This window comes from Sapajus apella, unplaced genomic scaffold (genome assembly GCF_009761245.1).
Source record: "Sapajus apella isolate SASKATOON/1434 unplaced genomic scaffold, GSC_monkey_1.0 scaffold2, whole genome shotgun sequence".
NCBI classification, from domain to species: Eukaryota; Metazoa; Chordata; class Mammalia; order Primates; family Cebidae; genus Sapajus; species Sapajus apella.
This window is the reverse complement of record NW_022436942.1, coordinates 20030965-20045459: the sequence shown is the minus strand read 5'-3', so window position 1 is coordinate 20045459 and position 14495 is coordinate 20030965. Positions and strand designations below refer to the sequence as shown.

General features: G+C 45.6%; 2 protein-coding genes and 1 pseudogene across 14 annotated transcripts in view; 2 read left to right on the top strand and 1 right to left on the bottom strand.

The window, feature by feature from the left end:
• The window catches only part of RBMS2 (RNA binding motif single stranded interacting protein 2), a 148350-nt gene that overhangs the window by 119894 nt on the left and 13961 nt on the right, over positions 1–14495 (top strand). For 3 of the 9 annotated variants that reach the window (XM_032290614.1, XM_032290623.1, XM_032290545.1), the window contains 5 exons: positions 2885–2962; positions 3905–4015; positions 4617–4685; positions 5233–5319; positions 5441–7276. In XM_032290614.1, coding sequence (XP_032146505.1) covers positions 2885–2962; positions 3905–4015; positions 4617–4685; positions 5233–5313 — 339 coding nt within the window. In that variant the 3' untranslated portion in view covers positions 5314–5319; positions 5441–7276. Of the gene's footprint in view, positions 1–2884; positions 2963–3904; positions 4016–4616; positions 4686–5232; positions 5320–5440; positions 7277–14495 lie in introns of those variants that run through there. The other 6 variants (XM_032290554.1, XM_032290563.1, XM_032290573.1 and 3 more) reach the window with 6 other exon arrangements.
• LOC116527876 lies at positions 4833–4929 on the top strand (annotated as a pseudogene).
• Positions 11675–14495, bottom strand: part of BAZ2A (bromodomain adjacent to zinc finger domain 2A) — a 38821-nt gene continuing 36000 nt past the window's right edge. For 4 of the 5 annotated variants that reach the window (XM_032290443.1, XM_032290433.1, XM_032290459.1 and 1 more), the window contains one exon: positions 14021–14445. In XM_032290443.1, the coding sequence (XP_032146334.1) occupies positions 14280–14445 (166 nt within the window). In that variant the 3' untranslated portion in view covers positions 14021–14279. Of the gene's footprint in view, positions 14446–14495 lie in introns of all 5 variants that reach the window. The other variant, XM_032290423.1, reaches the window with a different exon arrangement.

Genomic DNA, 14495 nt, shown 5'->3' with positions numbered 1-14495 from the left:
TTGTGCCATTGCACTCCAGCCTGGGCAGCAAGAGTGAAACTCCATCTCAAAAAAAAAAAAAAAAATTGTTCCTGACTTGATGAATGTAAAGTACATTGTTATTTTAATTTGCATGTCCCTGACTATAGGTGAATTTAATCATTTTGTTTGTTATATTTTGATTTGCTTCTCTCTGATTGCTATTCATATGCTTTACCCATGTTTCTATTTATTTGTTCTTTTCTCATAAATTTATAAAAACTATATATAAGTATTAATCTTCTGAATATTATCTTTGTTACATATTTTTTTTTCCAGTTTTATTTTTCGGCTGTTGACTTTGTGGTCTTCAAACTTTAGTGGTGTATGAGAATCACGTGGAAAGCTTATTGAAACCTGGGTTGCAGCATCACACTCAGAGTTTCTGGTTCAGTAAGACTAGGGTAGAAGGCAAGAATTTGCATAGCCAACAAGTTCCCAGGTGATGCTCCTGCTACTGCTGCTTGTTCAGGGAACATACTGTGGGAATCACTAGTCTTTGCCATATAAAAGTTGGCCAGGTGTGATGGCTCATGCCTGAAATCCCAGCAGTTTGGGAAGCGGAGGCAGGCGGATCACTTGAGTTCAGGAATTCAAGACCAGCCTGGGTAACATGGTGAAACCCCCATCTCTACAAAGTATACAAAAATTATCTGGGCATGGTGGTGCATGACTGTAATCCCAGAAACTCGGGAGGCTGAAGTAGGAGGATCGCTTGACCCCAGAGGTTGACAGAGCAAGACCATGTCTCAAAAAAAAAAAAAAAAAAAGTAAACTTTGTATATAGTTGGCTGGACACGGTGGCTCACTCCTGTAATCTCAGCACTTTGGGAGGCTGAGGCAGGCAGATCACGAGGTCAGAAGATCAAGACCAGCCTGACCAACATGGTGAAACCCTGTCTCTACTAAAAATGTAAAAATTAGCCAGGTGTGGTGGTGTGCACCTGTAATCCTAGTACTTGGAAGGCTGAGGCAGGAGAATTGCTTGAACCCAGGAGGCGAAGGTTGCAGTGAGCCGAGATTGTGCTACTGCACTCCAGCCTGGGCTAGGCAACACAGCTAGACTCCACCTAAAAAAATAATTATATATAGTTAAATTTTTATTTTCCTTTTATAAAAAACTTTTGAATTTCTTGTCTTAATTTAAAAAGTATTCTCAGTCTCTAAATTATGTATCTGGTCTCCAAGATTTTTTTTTTTTTTTAGGTTTTGGTCTCTAAGATTTTATGTTTTATATTTACATTTAAATGTCTAATCATCAGGATTTTATTTTTGTGTATGGCATAAGATAGGAGTCCTGGTTTTTTGTGTGTTTTGTTTTTTTTTTTCAGATGGAGTCTTGCTCTGTCGCCAGCCTGGAATGCAGTGGTGTGATCTTGGCTCACTGCAACCTCTGCCTCCTGGTTTCAAGCGATTCTCATGCCTCAGCCTCCTGAGTAGCTGGGATTACAGGCACACGCCCCACACCCAGCTAATTTTTGTATTGTTAGTAGAGATGGGGTTTCACCCTTTTGGCTAGGTTGGTCTTGATCTTCTGACCTCATGATCCAGCCACCTTCACCTCCCAAAGTGCTGTCATTACAGATGTGAGCCACCGCGCCCAGCCAGGAGTCCTGTTTTCTTTCAGAGTGTTAACCAGTTGGCCTAGCATCAAATTATTAAATAATGTAATTTTTTGGATTATTTCAAATCCAATTTGAATTGAAATGCCCCTGCAACCCATAATATACTTTTTGTGTCTATAGATTTCCCTATTCTGGACATAATAGGCAAAGCCCAGAAAATTGTATGATCGTATGATTACACATAAGTAAAACCACACAATATGTAGTTTTTTTGTCTGGCTTCTTTCACTTAATATGTTTTCAAAATTTGTCCATGTTGTAGTGTTTATCAGTACTTCATTCTTTTTATAGCTGAATAATATTCCATTATATGGGTATACCACATTTTGTTTATCCAATTATCAATTGATCATCATTTGAGTTGTTTCCTTTTGGCTATTATGAATAATACTGCTATAAACATTGACATACAAGTTTCTGTGTGGACATATGTTTTCATTTCACTTGGGTATATACCTAGGAGTGGAATTGCTGGTCTACATAGTTAACTGTATGTTTAATTTTTTAAGGAACTACCAACACATTTTCCAGAGTAGCTGCACCATTTTACATTCCCACCAGCAGCAGCAGCATAAAACACTTGTCATTCTGTCCTTTTCATTGGAGCCATGCTGGCCTGGCACTGTGGCTCACACCTGTAATCCTAGCACTTTTGGAGGCCGAGGTGGACTGATTACTTGAGCCAAGGAGTTTGGGAGCAGCCTAGGCAACATGGCTCTACAAAAAATACAAAAATTAACCAGGTGTAGTGGCGCACACCTCTAGTCCTACCAGTGCACTCCAGCCTGGGCAACAGAGAGCAAGACCCTGTTTCAAAAAATGGAAATAATAATTGTAGCCATCCTAGTGGGTATACAGTGGTATCCCATTGTGGTTTTGGTTTGCATTTGAGCCTCCTTCATGCACTCATTGGCTACCGGTATATCTTCTTTCCAAACCCTTTTCTTTTTTTTTTTTTCTTTTAACATTTTTTAGTGATGGAGTCTCTCTCTGTCACCCAGGCTGAAGTGTAGTGTCAGAATTATAGCTCACTGTAATTTTGAACTCCTTTTTGCCCTTTTTTTCCACTGGTTTATTTATTGAGTTTTAAGAGTTGCTAATATTTTTTTAAACAGTTTTTCTTAATGTTTCTAGTTTTAGTGGGGCATTCCAACTTTTCTGGGCTTTGCTGAACTTGGCCAGATCCTTGGGCTGAACAGTAGTTTCCAGGCAATTAACATTTTTGCTTTTGCTTGTTTTAGAGAGTGACTCAGACATCTCCTCTACAAGTACCTAACCCATCTTGGATGCACCACCATTCATACCTCATGCAACCTTCAGTGAGTGTTCAGAAGTGGGCAGAAGCCAAAGAGGCAATTTGATGTAAAGAAAAAATAGACCGGGCACAGTGGCTCACGCCTGTAATCCCAGCACTTTGGGAGGCCGAGGCGGGTGGATCACCTGAGGTCGGGAATTCAAGACCAGCCTGGCCAACATGGTGAAACCCCTTCTGTACCAAAAATACCAAAAATTAGCCGGGTGTAGTGGCAGGCATCTGTAATCCCAGCTACTCAGGGGGCTGAGATAGGAGAATTGCTTGAAGCTGGCAGGCGGTGGTTGCAGTGAGCCGAGATTGCACCATTGCACTCCAGCCTGGGCACAAGAATGAAACTCCATCTCAAAAAAAGAAAAAACAATGGGTTTTGATGCCCGGAGATGTAGGTGTGAGCTCTGGCTTAGACCCTTGTGCAACCCAGAAGTAAGACCTAAGCTTGTTATTCTTGGACGAGGGTCCTTCCACACTGACAGGCAGAGTTCCTATTCCTGTTGCATAGTTGGGTTGCTGCTCATTTACCATTTCCCAGGATTCTTAAATGTCTGTCTCCAGTGGTCCTGACAGCCACCAATCACTGCTTTAGGCAGCTTCACAGGATGCTGCAGCTAACACTGTCTTTCTTTTTTTTTTTTTTTTGGGGAGGGGGTTTACTCATGTTACCCAGGCTGGAGTGCAATGGCGCGATCTCGGCTCACCGCAACCTCCGCCTCCTGGGTTCAGGCAATTCTCCTGCCTCAGCCTCCTGAGTAGCTGGGATTACAGGCACACGCCACCATGCCCAGCTAATTTTTTGTATTTTTAGTAGAGACGGGGTTTCACCATGTTGGCCAGGATGGTCTCGATCTCTTGACCTCGTGATCCACCCGCCTCGGCCTCCCAAAGTGCTGGGATTACAGGCTTGAGCCACCGCGCCCGGCCTAACACTGTCTTTTGTTGCCGCTTCTAGGGTTCAGTTCTGACACCAGGGATGGACCATCCTATTTCTCTCCAGCCAGCCTCCATGATGGGACCTCTTACCCAGCAACTGGGCCACCTCTCCCTGAGCAGCACAGGCACGGTAAAGCAGGATGTTTCTGATTGTAAACTCTCCTTCTGAGCAAGGCATACCTGTGTAATACTCTTCAGGATAAGTAACTTATGAATAATGATGACATTACTTCAGTGTCATCCAGGGTACACTCAGAACAGAACATAAACTATAGTGGTAGTGCTCCATGAGCCAGGAATATAGCCATTTGCTCCCCAGACCCCACTCTTAACTGATTCCTACTCATGCACCTCATGAATAGTGCTTCTGTCTGCATATTAAAGATACAAACATGTCCTAGGAATCCTCATCAAAATAGTACCTGGAAGGATGGAGGAAGCTCATTAGGTTTCTTTTAGGCTTACTGCATTCCTTTTTATATAGAAGGGCTCAAGGGTAGAGAAGGGAGCCTGTCAAGGAAAAGGAGAAGAAAGTCATATAGGGAGACGTCTCTCTAAGCCAGTGTACTTTAGAACCACCTGAAATGCTTTTAAGAAGCTAATGCTCAAGTCAATTAAATTAGGAGGTCTTGGGCATAACACAGGTGTCAGTATTTTTTTTAAAACTCCCCAACTGCTTCAAATGTAGCCAAGAATCACCGCTGTAAGCCCGCTGATGTTTCTCTTTCTAGTATATGCCAACGGCAGGAGCTTACGTCTCCCAGTATGCCCCTGTGCCTTCTTCCAGTGTTTCAGTGGAGGTAAGTGTGTTATCATTTCTTTGGATTGCGGTTAGGAAAATGAACAGAGGCAGGTTTCACCCTGATCAAGATCTTCCTCTCACAATGTTGCTGGCTCTGTGTTCACAGGTAGCTGGTAGGTATATGGAGCCCGTAGGAAGGATATCCTTGCTTCAGCAGCACACATGGCAAAAGTGGAATGACACAGGGATTATGGCCCCTGTGCAAGGATGACATGGAGATTTGTGAAGCGTTTCATATTTAAAAAAACAACAGATGTAGGAAAGAAGGACTTGGTCTGAGTTCATGAATGAGGCCCTTCTTCATGTTTGGTCAGGCAGTAGTTAACACCAGGATGCTGGCTCGTTTTGACAAATGTGTCTTGGGAAGAGGACAGACTGCTAGGAAGGTTAGGGAAGTGGTGCCGTGGGTGGAAGCACTCACACATGAGTGTGGAGAGTGGGTGGCTGGGAGGGCACTGACAGTGGGTGGGCTTTGGTGAGGCTGCTGTAGTGGGAGATGAGGAAAGGAACATGCAAGATGACTCCCCTCCTTGGCCATGGCACAGGAGAGCAGCAGCCAGCAGAACCAAGTGGCAATGGACGCGCCCTCAGAGCATGGGGTCTATTCTTTCCAGTTCAACAAGTAACAGTGGGTAAGAACCACATGCTGGGGGGCAGGGAAGGCTGTGCTGGTAAACAGCAGCTCAGCCCGGCCTAAAGTCACACAGGTTCTCATATTTGTCTTATCTCCTCTCTGGCTTATGCCTTCTTTAGGATTCCCCTCCCCATCTTTACTGAATAGAAATGAATTCTTGGAGATACTCATGCTCCCAGATTCCAGAGGGTTAACCAGGAATGCAGACCATCTGTTGGCCCTGCTAAGGACTCACACTTAGCCATCGTTTTTCACAGGCCTGGGCCTGGAAAAAGAAATCTCTACGTTCCTGCCCTCTGCTCTTTCTCCATTGCTGATGGAGCCTGGGGAACCATCACTTTTTGTGTGTACTACATTCAAGGAGATCCAAAAAACTTTTTTTTCTTTTGCAAAGAAAGATTTTTGTTTTTAACTGCAATGTACTGTTCCCTACCCTGAGAGACATGGTGGTTGGAGCTTCTTCTCGTCTATATGAAAAAGTGTTTGATGTATTGGAATTATTTGGGGATGCTTTTAAAACGATTTGTAATTATTTCTTTAAAACCCAAAACAAAACAGAAAGTTGTGGTGCTAGAGCACTGATGTAGGAGCCCTGCTTACTGAGCTTGGTGATGGGCTTTTTTGATGTGTGTGTGTATGTATTTTAAAAAGTGTGCAGACCTTCAAAATTTTGTTTTGTAAAACTCTCAGCTCACATACCCCATCTCTTCACCCATGTTATTCCTTCTTTCTCTTTTCCAGATTGTTTTTTCCTCTGTTCTAAACAGCTGAGGCTGCCTACTTTGCCCTTCTACAGCTTTTAATTTTATGGATATTTAAAAATGAAATTTCATGTGGGATTTGGGGTGGGGTGAGCAGGCTGGGCAAGGAACAAGGCAGAACACTAAGTAGGCCATGGAAGTGGCTGTTCTTTCCTCCACGCTGCCACCTTCTGGGAGAAAAAACTAGACTTTGGCTTCAGAAAGCACAGATGTGACCCAGGCTTACGAATGAGACAATTCCACAGCCCTGAGAACACACCCTTGAGCCAAATTTGGTTGAAGACTAGGTCTTCCCTGGCAAGTTCCAGAAGAATGGACTTACTTTGACCAACTCTTTTCACTGCCAAGGCCAACAGATTCTGAGGAAATGTCTGTGCCAGCTACAGCCTTTGGGAGTCCCTGCCTTACCTGCCTCCTGTCTGTCCCGGGCTTCACGGCCCTTCTCTTCCCTGTGCACGTTGCCATGCTTAGAGCCTTTGCAGCTGTGACCTAGTTGAATCCGCATAGGCTCCTTCTGCACTCTGGAAGATCTGCTACTTCACCTCAGACCAGGGGTTCTCAACCAGAGGCGGTTTTGTCCCTTAGAGGCCTTTGGCAACATCGAGGCATTTTTGATTGCCACGCCTGGAGGTGAGATGTGTGTGCTACTGGCATCTAGTGGCTGGAAACCGGGGTTGCTGCTAACCATCCTGCACTGCATAGTACAGTCCCCACCACCCTCAGCCAGGGATTATCTGACTCCAGAGGTCAGTATTGCCAAGTTTGGGAAACACTGCTATAGACAGTGTTGTCCCTGCCTCCTCCGTTAGGGTAAATGCTCACCCAAACCCTGGACAAACAGTGCCTTTGACACCCATGCAGCTGTTTGGGAAGGACCAGACTGAGATCCTAGGATTCTCCCCAGACTTTGACCTTTGATACCTCTGCATATAGCAAGAGTGATCCTTGAAAGAGTTGTGGCTCCATGCTGAGTGCACACACGCGCTCAGAAGGATTCAGGGCACTCTTCTGGTGTGTGCTGTGCAACGGTGGGAAAGGACAAAGCTCTCTAAACTGTCCAGAGCAACCTGCCCTGCCCTGGTGTGCTTGGACCCCGTGCCCAGGGAACTAGGACATCAGAAATAATTTTCCTTCTTATGGAAGGAAAACAGGGAGCGAGGGTAGAAAAGAGCAATAAATTCCAACTCTTTGTGAGGTTAGGAGTCCTTTTAAGTCCTTTTAAAAAGCCTATGTCTTGGTCTTTAAATGTTCCCTTCTGCAAGATGTGACTCTCTACACATGGAGACAGATTGAAGAAAGCCTCGCCCATCTTCTAGGAAGTAAAATCCTGCTCCTGTCTTCTCCCAGTCACTCCCTTATGCACTGAAAGGAAAATTCCACTCCCCTGTACTCCAAGGCCAGGTGCCTCTCCACCAAACAAGTCAAACAAAGGCAAATGATGAAGGATAGAGAGACAGGTGTTCATTAGGCGAGCCATAGGGAGAGGAAGGGGGTGACAGCAGGGAGGAAGAAACTGTAGTATCAGTTGTGGGACATAGAGCTTGGCCCAGCTTTCCCTCCCTTCCCAGCCACGCCAGAATTGAGAGTCCCAGTGCCCCCTAGTGTCGACTTTCTATGTACATCTGGGGGTGAGGGAGTGCGAGGCAATGGGGAGGATATAAAATGTAAAGGACAGAATTGCTGTGGTCTTCCTCTTGATGCTTCCAACCTTAGGAGGGGCTCATCCAGTGTAAAACAGCCCCAAACCCACTACCTTCTACCTTCTCGAGGGCTTCGGCTGGGCAGATAGCTTTTGTTTTTGAGTCTCCAGCTGTCAGTCAAGGAAAATATACCATAGCTGCTTTCTTGTCAGTGGCCTTTGAGAGAAAATCTAGAAATCTGTTCATTTGATAGACAGAAGCAGCTTTGCTATGTATGGTAGGAGGTTTAGGAAGGGCCTTTCATGCATAGAAACCATTGTTGATATGGCCACTCCCCGCTCCTCTGCCTCACAGAACTCTTGATTCTGTCTTCTTTCTCCATAGTTAAACAAATGTTTAAATCGCCCTAATTTTTTGTTTGAAATTTTGAATTTGCCTTTTGGGCTTCTCATGTGAATCTACTTGTTAGATTGTATTACATGTTTTTCTGTTTTGGGCGTGGGAAGTGATAGGGAGCCTCAAGTTATTTTGCAGTGGCTAATGGCACTGAGGAATTTCCATTTTGGTGCTTTGGGTTTACACTCATTTTCCCACCTAATTGTTAGTTCATTTGTAACAGTGGGTGAGTGTTTGGAGGAAAGGAGGGATACTGTTTCTCCCATAAAATAGTCTAATTGGTTGGGGTGATGGCAGAGGAATTGTGGGGGAGCCTTCCAGCTTACAGCCTAGGGTTGGGCTCTTAAACACTATGCCTAGTGTTTTCTGAATCCTGTCTTCACAGAGCTCAGATCTTACTCTCTTTGTACTTTACGTCTCACCCCAACTCATTACAGATGCTCATAACATTCTTAAAATATTTTAGTACTTGGCATTTTTCTGTTTTCAGTCAAATAGAACATACCAGAGTCCCTTCCTCAGATGGCGTAATCCTTTACAGTGTTAGAACTCCACATCTCAGGCTCTGAGTTGATATTCAGACCCTAAACTGATTTGACTTTTTGGAGGAGGGTGCCAGGAGAGGTCAGGAAGATGTGGGGATGGTGGAGAGAGATGTTTTTATATTTTAGAGATGGTCTCACTCTGTCACCCAGGCTGGGGTGCAGTGGTACAGTCATAGCCCACTACAGTCTTGAATTTCTGGACTCAAGGGATCCTCCCACCTCAGCCTCCCGAGTAGCTGGAACTACAGGCTCGTACTGCCATGCTCATTTAGTTTAAGTTTTTTTGTAGGGACAGGAGTCTTACTGTGTTGCCCAGACTGGTCTTGAACACCTGTCAAGTGAGCCTCCCACTTCAGCCTCCCAAAATGTTGTGATTATAGGTATGAGCTTTTATGCTTGGATGAGATGTTATTTTTAATGTTTGGGGGCTTTTTTTTTTTTTTTAAAGGCAGGTTCTCCTGTGGCCCAGGCTGGAGTGCAGTGGTACCATCCTGGCTCACTGGAGCCTCAACGTCCCAAGGCTTAGGTGATCCTCCTGCCTCAGGTGCCCCTTCCCCCGCCACCAAGTAGTGGTATACCACCACACCTGGCTGATTTTATTTTTAGTAGAGATGGGGTTTCACCATGTTGCCCAGGCTTGTCTTGAACTCCTGGGCTCAAATGATCCCCCCACCTCAGCCTCCCAAAGTGCTGGGATTACAGGCAAGAGCCACCATGCCTGGCCTTTTTAGTTGAGTAGCTGGGATTACAGGTGCCCGCCATCCTGCCTGGCTAATTTTTGTATTTTTAGTAGAGATGGGGTTTCACCATGTTGGCCAGGCCGGTCTCTAACTCCTAACCTCCAAATGGCTAATTTTTGTATTTTTAGTAGAGACAGGGTTTCACCACGTTGCCCAGGCTGGTCTTGAACTCCTGGGCTCAAATAAACCGCCTGCCTTGGCCTCCCAAAGTGCTGGGATTACCCACCAAACCCGGCCCTTTGTAGTGTCTTTAGTCAAAGAATTTGAAGAGTTGCCCAGGCTAGGAAGCCTGGTGGCTGTAACAGGTAATACACCTTTTCAGTAACACATAGGGAGTGGCAGAACTCATACTGGGGACGAAGATCAGACATTGCTGCTTCACAGGCCATGCTTAGGTTGGGCCACTTCAGCTCCATTCCATTCCCTTTCCTTTCCTAACTTGCCAATCAGTGAGCTCATTCATTCTCAATGTCTCCAGTGCCTACTCCCTGTCACTCCAATGTCAACCCATTGGGAGCTGAGGCCTGCACGTGAGCTGTTACTTTGCATCATACAGATGCTGTGACAGGCCTTGCTGGAATGGTAGGGATCCCCCTAGAAGCAGTGACTGCTATTCTAGAAAAGAACTATTGCCACTGCCTTGTGCACATGCCCCACCTTCTGGGAAAGTGACAACATTGCACTCAAGAGAGGCTTTGCATTCTTGGCCAAGGGCAGTAAACTTGGGTGGGTGATCTGGCCCAACCTTGCCCCCAGGCTCTGCTAGCCCTGAATCAGCAGGCTTGAGAGAGGAGGGTGGGTGTTATAAAAGCCAGTCTGTAAAGGGTAAATTCCAAACCTTGTGCCTTTTTATACCAATCCTTCCTGATTCCCTTTTAAACTAACTACTCTATTTCTGTGCTGCCTGCATTTTCAATCCTCCCAAGCATTAGCAGATTCCTGAAATTTCCTCATTTGGTAGGCTTCCCATAGGAGTCGGCAGCTAAAACCAGACTGTGAGCTTCCGTCTCCCTTCTGATCTTTGCTCCTCCTCCTAGGGCACAGTCTCCCACATAACTAGACAAAAGCTAGGTGCCCTCATCACCCCAGTTACCCCTGACCTGTCCACTTGTTTTGAATAAATGTGCATTCTCCAAGCAGATCCCCCAATTTCCTTGTCCTTGTTACACATCTACCTCACAATCTCACAATTCAACAAGGGCATAAATACCTGATTTACCTATTTCATTCCTTCTCTCTCTGAGGGTTGGGAAGCTGGGGACTAGAAAAGGCTCATAATTGTAAAAACTCTTGGGAATTTCCATTCCTAGAATGTTTTCTCTGGGATTTTTAGCTCACTGATCACCCTAGAATAGTGTGAACTCTCCAGATAGGTCCTAATGTGATAGGCCAGAGGAGGAGGCTGTGCAGTGACTGCTTAGGGTAATAAGTGATGGTTGGAGGACACCAGCATAGGAGCAGAGGTTAGAACTTGGAGGACAAGAAAGCTGGTCAGTGGCTGGTGTATAGCTGTGAAGGTAACCAAATACCAGAGAGGAGGTTTGTGATATAAGGCTGGAAGCAAATGTTCCTTCTCTACCTTAGTATACACTTCCGGGCGTTCACCAAGACAAATTTTCCAGGCTGGAGGGCAATACTTTCTAGCCTGAGTGAAGTCCCCTCTCCAACATACACCCTTTTTGGGTGGGTGAATACCCTTTTTCATGTGGACAGAAAATGTTTATTCTTAACACATTTTGTACTTTTTATCTGGAGACTAGTGTTATATACTTCCCACATCTACGCCAATGCCACCATTCTAACTTACTCTTCTTTTTCTATCCCTGGTCTTCTCCTTGTCCTTCCCTACAATTTGGTAGAGGTCCATTTTGTCATACTTCAAACTTTTTCTTTTAATAAAACACAAAAGTCTACGTCTTGGTGTCTTATCCATGAGTGGGAAGTGGGAAGCTGGTGATGGGCCCATGTTTGCTATGACAGGAACACAGGTGACGGCTTAGAAAGCTGGGGCCACATCTCACAAGGCAGGACCTGGGTGCACTGAATCCCACTTTGCTCCAGCAACTCAGCCAGACATTTAGGCAGGAGCACTAATAACCCTTTCCATCCACACAAACGGTGTGGAACAGGAGTCTGGCTTCTAGTGCCATTTGCACAGAAAAGGCGAGCGTGTTGTTCCCCGACCTGTGGTCTCTTAAGCCAGTCCTACCCACCCCAACCCCATCTCCCCCGGTGTATAGAAGGGAGGATGAATACACAGAGTCTTTTGAATCTCTATCAAATGTGGTTTTTTTTATTCAACTGACAAGCACTTTTCTACAGCTGCACTTGTGGAACATCACATGGCAAAAACAGGAGTTTTTTTCTCTAGACTTTTTTTTCACCTTATTAAAAATGAGATTGGTCCTAAAAATATAGAAAGAAATAAATTTAAATTCACAAAAAACTGTACATTATCAAAAAGTCACTAAAACACCACATTTGGTTATATAAAAAGTCCCTTTTGCTGTAAAAGGAACATGGAAACTTGTTGGTGTTGACGGTGTGGTTTCTTCCTGTCAACCAGACCGATTGGGGGGGGGAGCAAAAGGGCAGGGGGTGGGTTAGCTTTTTATTTTAAACCTGCTTTCCCTACCAAATACTCTTGTCGTGAAGAGAAAATCCACCTAGCTCAAGGGGGCAGTGAAGATGAGGAAAGAAAAGCAAGAAATGGCCCCTTTGATCATGTCCTATCCCCACCCCCCCATCTGGCCCCCACTTCAATCTGAGGCTAGGACCCCACCCTACCATATGAGTGTCTGGTCCCTAGCAAAAGAGATGGAGCTGGGAGAGGAACACAAAGTAGGAACCATGGAGATTTCATTCCCTATCCACCTCACCTCCAACAATGAAATTAATCTAGCACATCTTATCTTATACCCGGGGACAACTGCCAGGGGGAAAAAGTGGAGCCCCCAACTCTAACAGTTTCAACTGTCTAACACAAAGTTTGTTACAGCGCAGTTATTTAGATAAAATATAAATATTTATGCATAATATAAAGTCAATTCAAATATTCTTCAATCCACCTCTTATTTAAAAGCAAAAAAAAAAAAAATCTCAAATAAAATTAAAAGTTTTGAGGTTTATCTGACAGAAAAGGCGACTTTAGAAATAGGCTCTGGGGGAGAAGGGGCATAAAGGAATAAAGGGGCTGCCCCAGGACCTACCTACACTGCCCCTACCCCCTTCAGTGGCTCTTCAGTGCTGCCAGAATACAAGGAATGCTCCACCTCACCTGGCACCCCCACCCCCAATGGAACATTTCTTGGATGCCTCAGCTCTCTGCTTGGGCCAGCCAGCGGCCACCTCCCCAGTGCAAGTACCCGTAATCTCTGAAGGGAGGGGCTCTGCTGAGCAGGAAAGCAGGGGACCAAGCGCCCATGGCTATAGCTGGGAGTCAGCAGCTCTCCTCTCATGTTGGGGGCTTAACTTGGGACACAGTCACATGTAGGGCAGTGATGGACCCAGAACCCCTCCTCCCTATTCTTCTGTGCTCCAGGGTCTCTGCTGCTGGGGAAGGGGTCCTGCGGTATGAAGTAAAAAAGAAAAGTACAACTCAATGGGATTAGGAAAAGATCCAGTTCTACCACTCTCCCTGTAGAAGCTTAAGATTCAAAGCTACCGAGAGGAGAGGGAGTTCCTGCTGAAAGATTGCACAGTCTGAAGAGGCTAGAACAACAATGACCAGGAGAGAGACACAGCCTTGTCTCCAGAGAAATTGTTCCTGTGGTTTCCCAAAGACAAAAAAAGTGATGGTTTTAAACAATGGGAAAGATGGGAATGAAAACATACTTGGGGAAACTGAATGGATTCTATCAAACAATACAGGGTAACAAAAACAGCATCTTCTCTCACACACAAACACACACACACACACACACACAGCACGCTCGTTCTCTGAGGCCAGTCCATTGCTACCTGGCCTCCATCTTAGGGTGCACCCAAACTCAGCAGTAGTTGTCCCTGAGGAGTTCCCAAGAGGGTTTGGGAAGGAAGTGGGGAAGGAGGCTGGAAGGCCCAGGAGGCCTCCCTGCCCTCTCTCCCCAGCTACTGAGTTTCAGAAAAGGCTGGAAACTCAGCATGTGAGGAGCATCCAACGTCATACAGGGGATAGCTATTGGCAGGAAGATGAGGACAGAGAAAAAGACAGGGACCTCTGAACTTTTTTTTCCTTTGAAGGGAAAAGGTTTGGGAGAAGAGAAAAGGAGGGAGGAACCCGTACACGATAGTTTTACATTATTGGATGGGAGAAAATCTGAAATTTGGAGGGTGGGAAGTAGGAAAAGAAAAACAGCAAGAAGCAGGGAAGGGACTGAGCATGGAAGCAGCATGTCCAGGGCCCAGTGTCCGGCGCGACACACTTAGGAGTTAAGTCCACTTTACTGGCCGTCACTGCGGGTCCGCACACAGTACAGAGTGTTTCTTGGTTTCACACATTCACTAGAACTATTGCTATTGTTAAATAACCCCAGAACGCTGGGGCACGTACAGGGGAGGAGAGGAAGCAGGGAGGAGGAAGTGGGAATTCTTTCCCCCTCCCCATTTTTAATTAGGAAATAAAACAGAAAAGAAAAATTATTTTTTTCTTTCTTTTTTTGGCTTTCAGTCCAGAAGGACCTCATCTCTGCACCTCTTATTTGAGGAGCAAGAGGAGGAAAGGGAGAAAGGGATATAGGAATAAGAGGATGTGGGGCACTGCCAAGGGCAAGGTCAAAAATCAGGGTTGTATCTGACTTGAGTCTGGACCCAGGGCAGCATCAGCAGGTGAAAATGGCAGGTTTTTGTTTGCAAGGTGGGGGGAGATGCCACAAGGTGACTCCCCACCTCCCCTGCCTCACAGATTGGCCTGTTTTCCCTGATAAAACTCCTCCCAGCGGCTCTCGAAGAAGCGGCGCATGATGTGTCCAGCCTTGCCTACTTCAGAGTCATCCTCGTTGAAGGTCTGGCAGTTGTCAAATACCAGGAGGGCATCAGCCGCAAACTCCTCTGAGCTGGTGTACCTGGACAGAGCAGGGGCAAAGCTGTGAGCTGGGCAGGAGTTGCAGCAGTA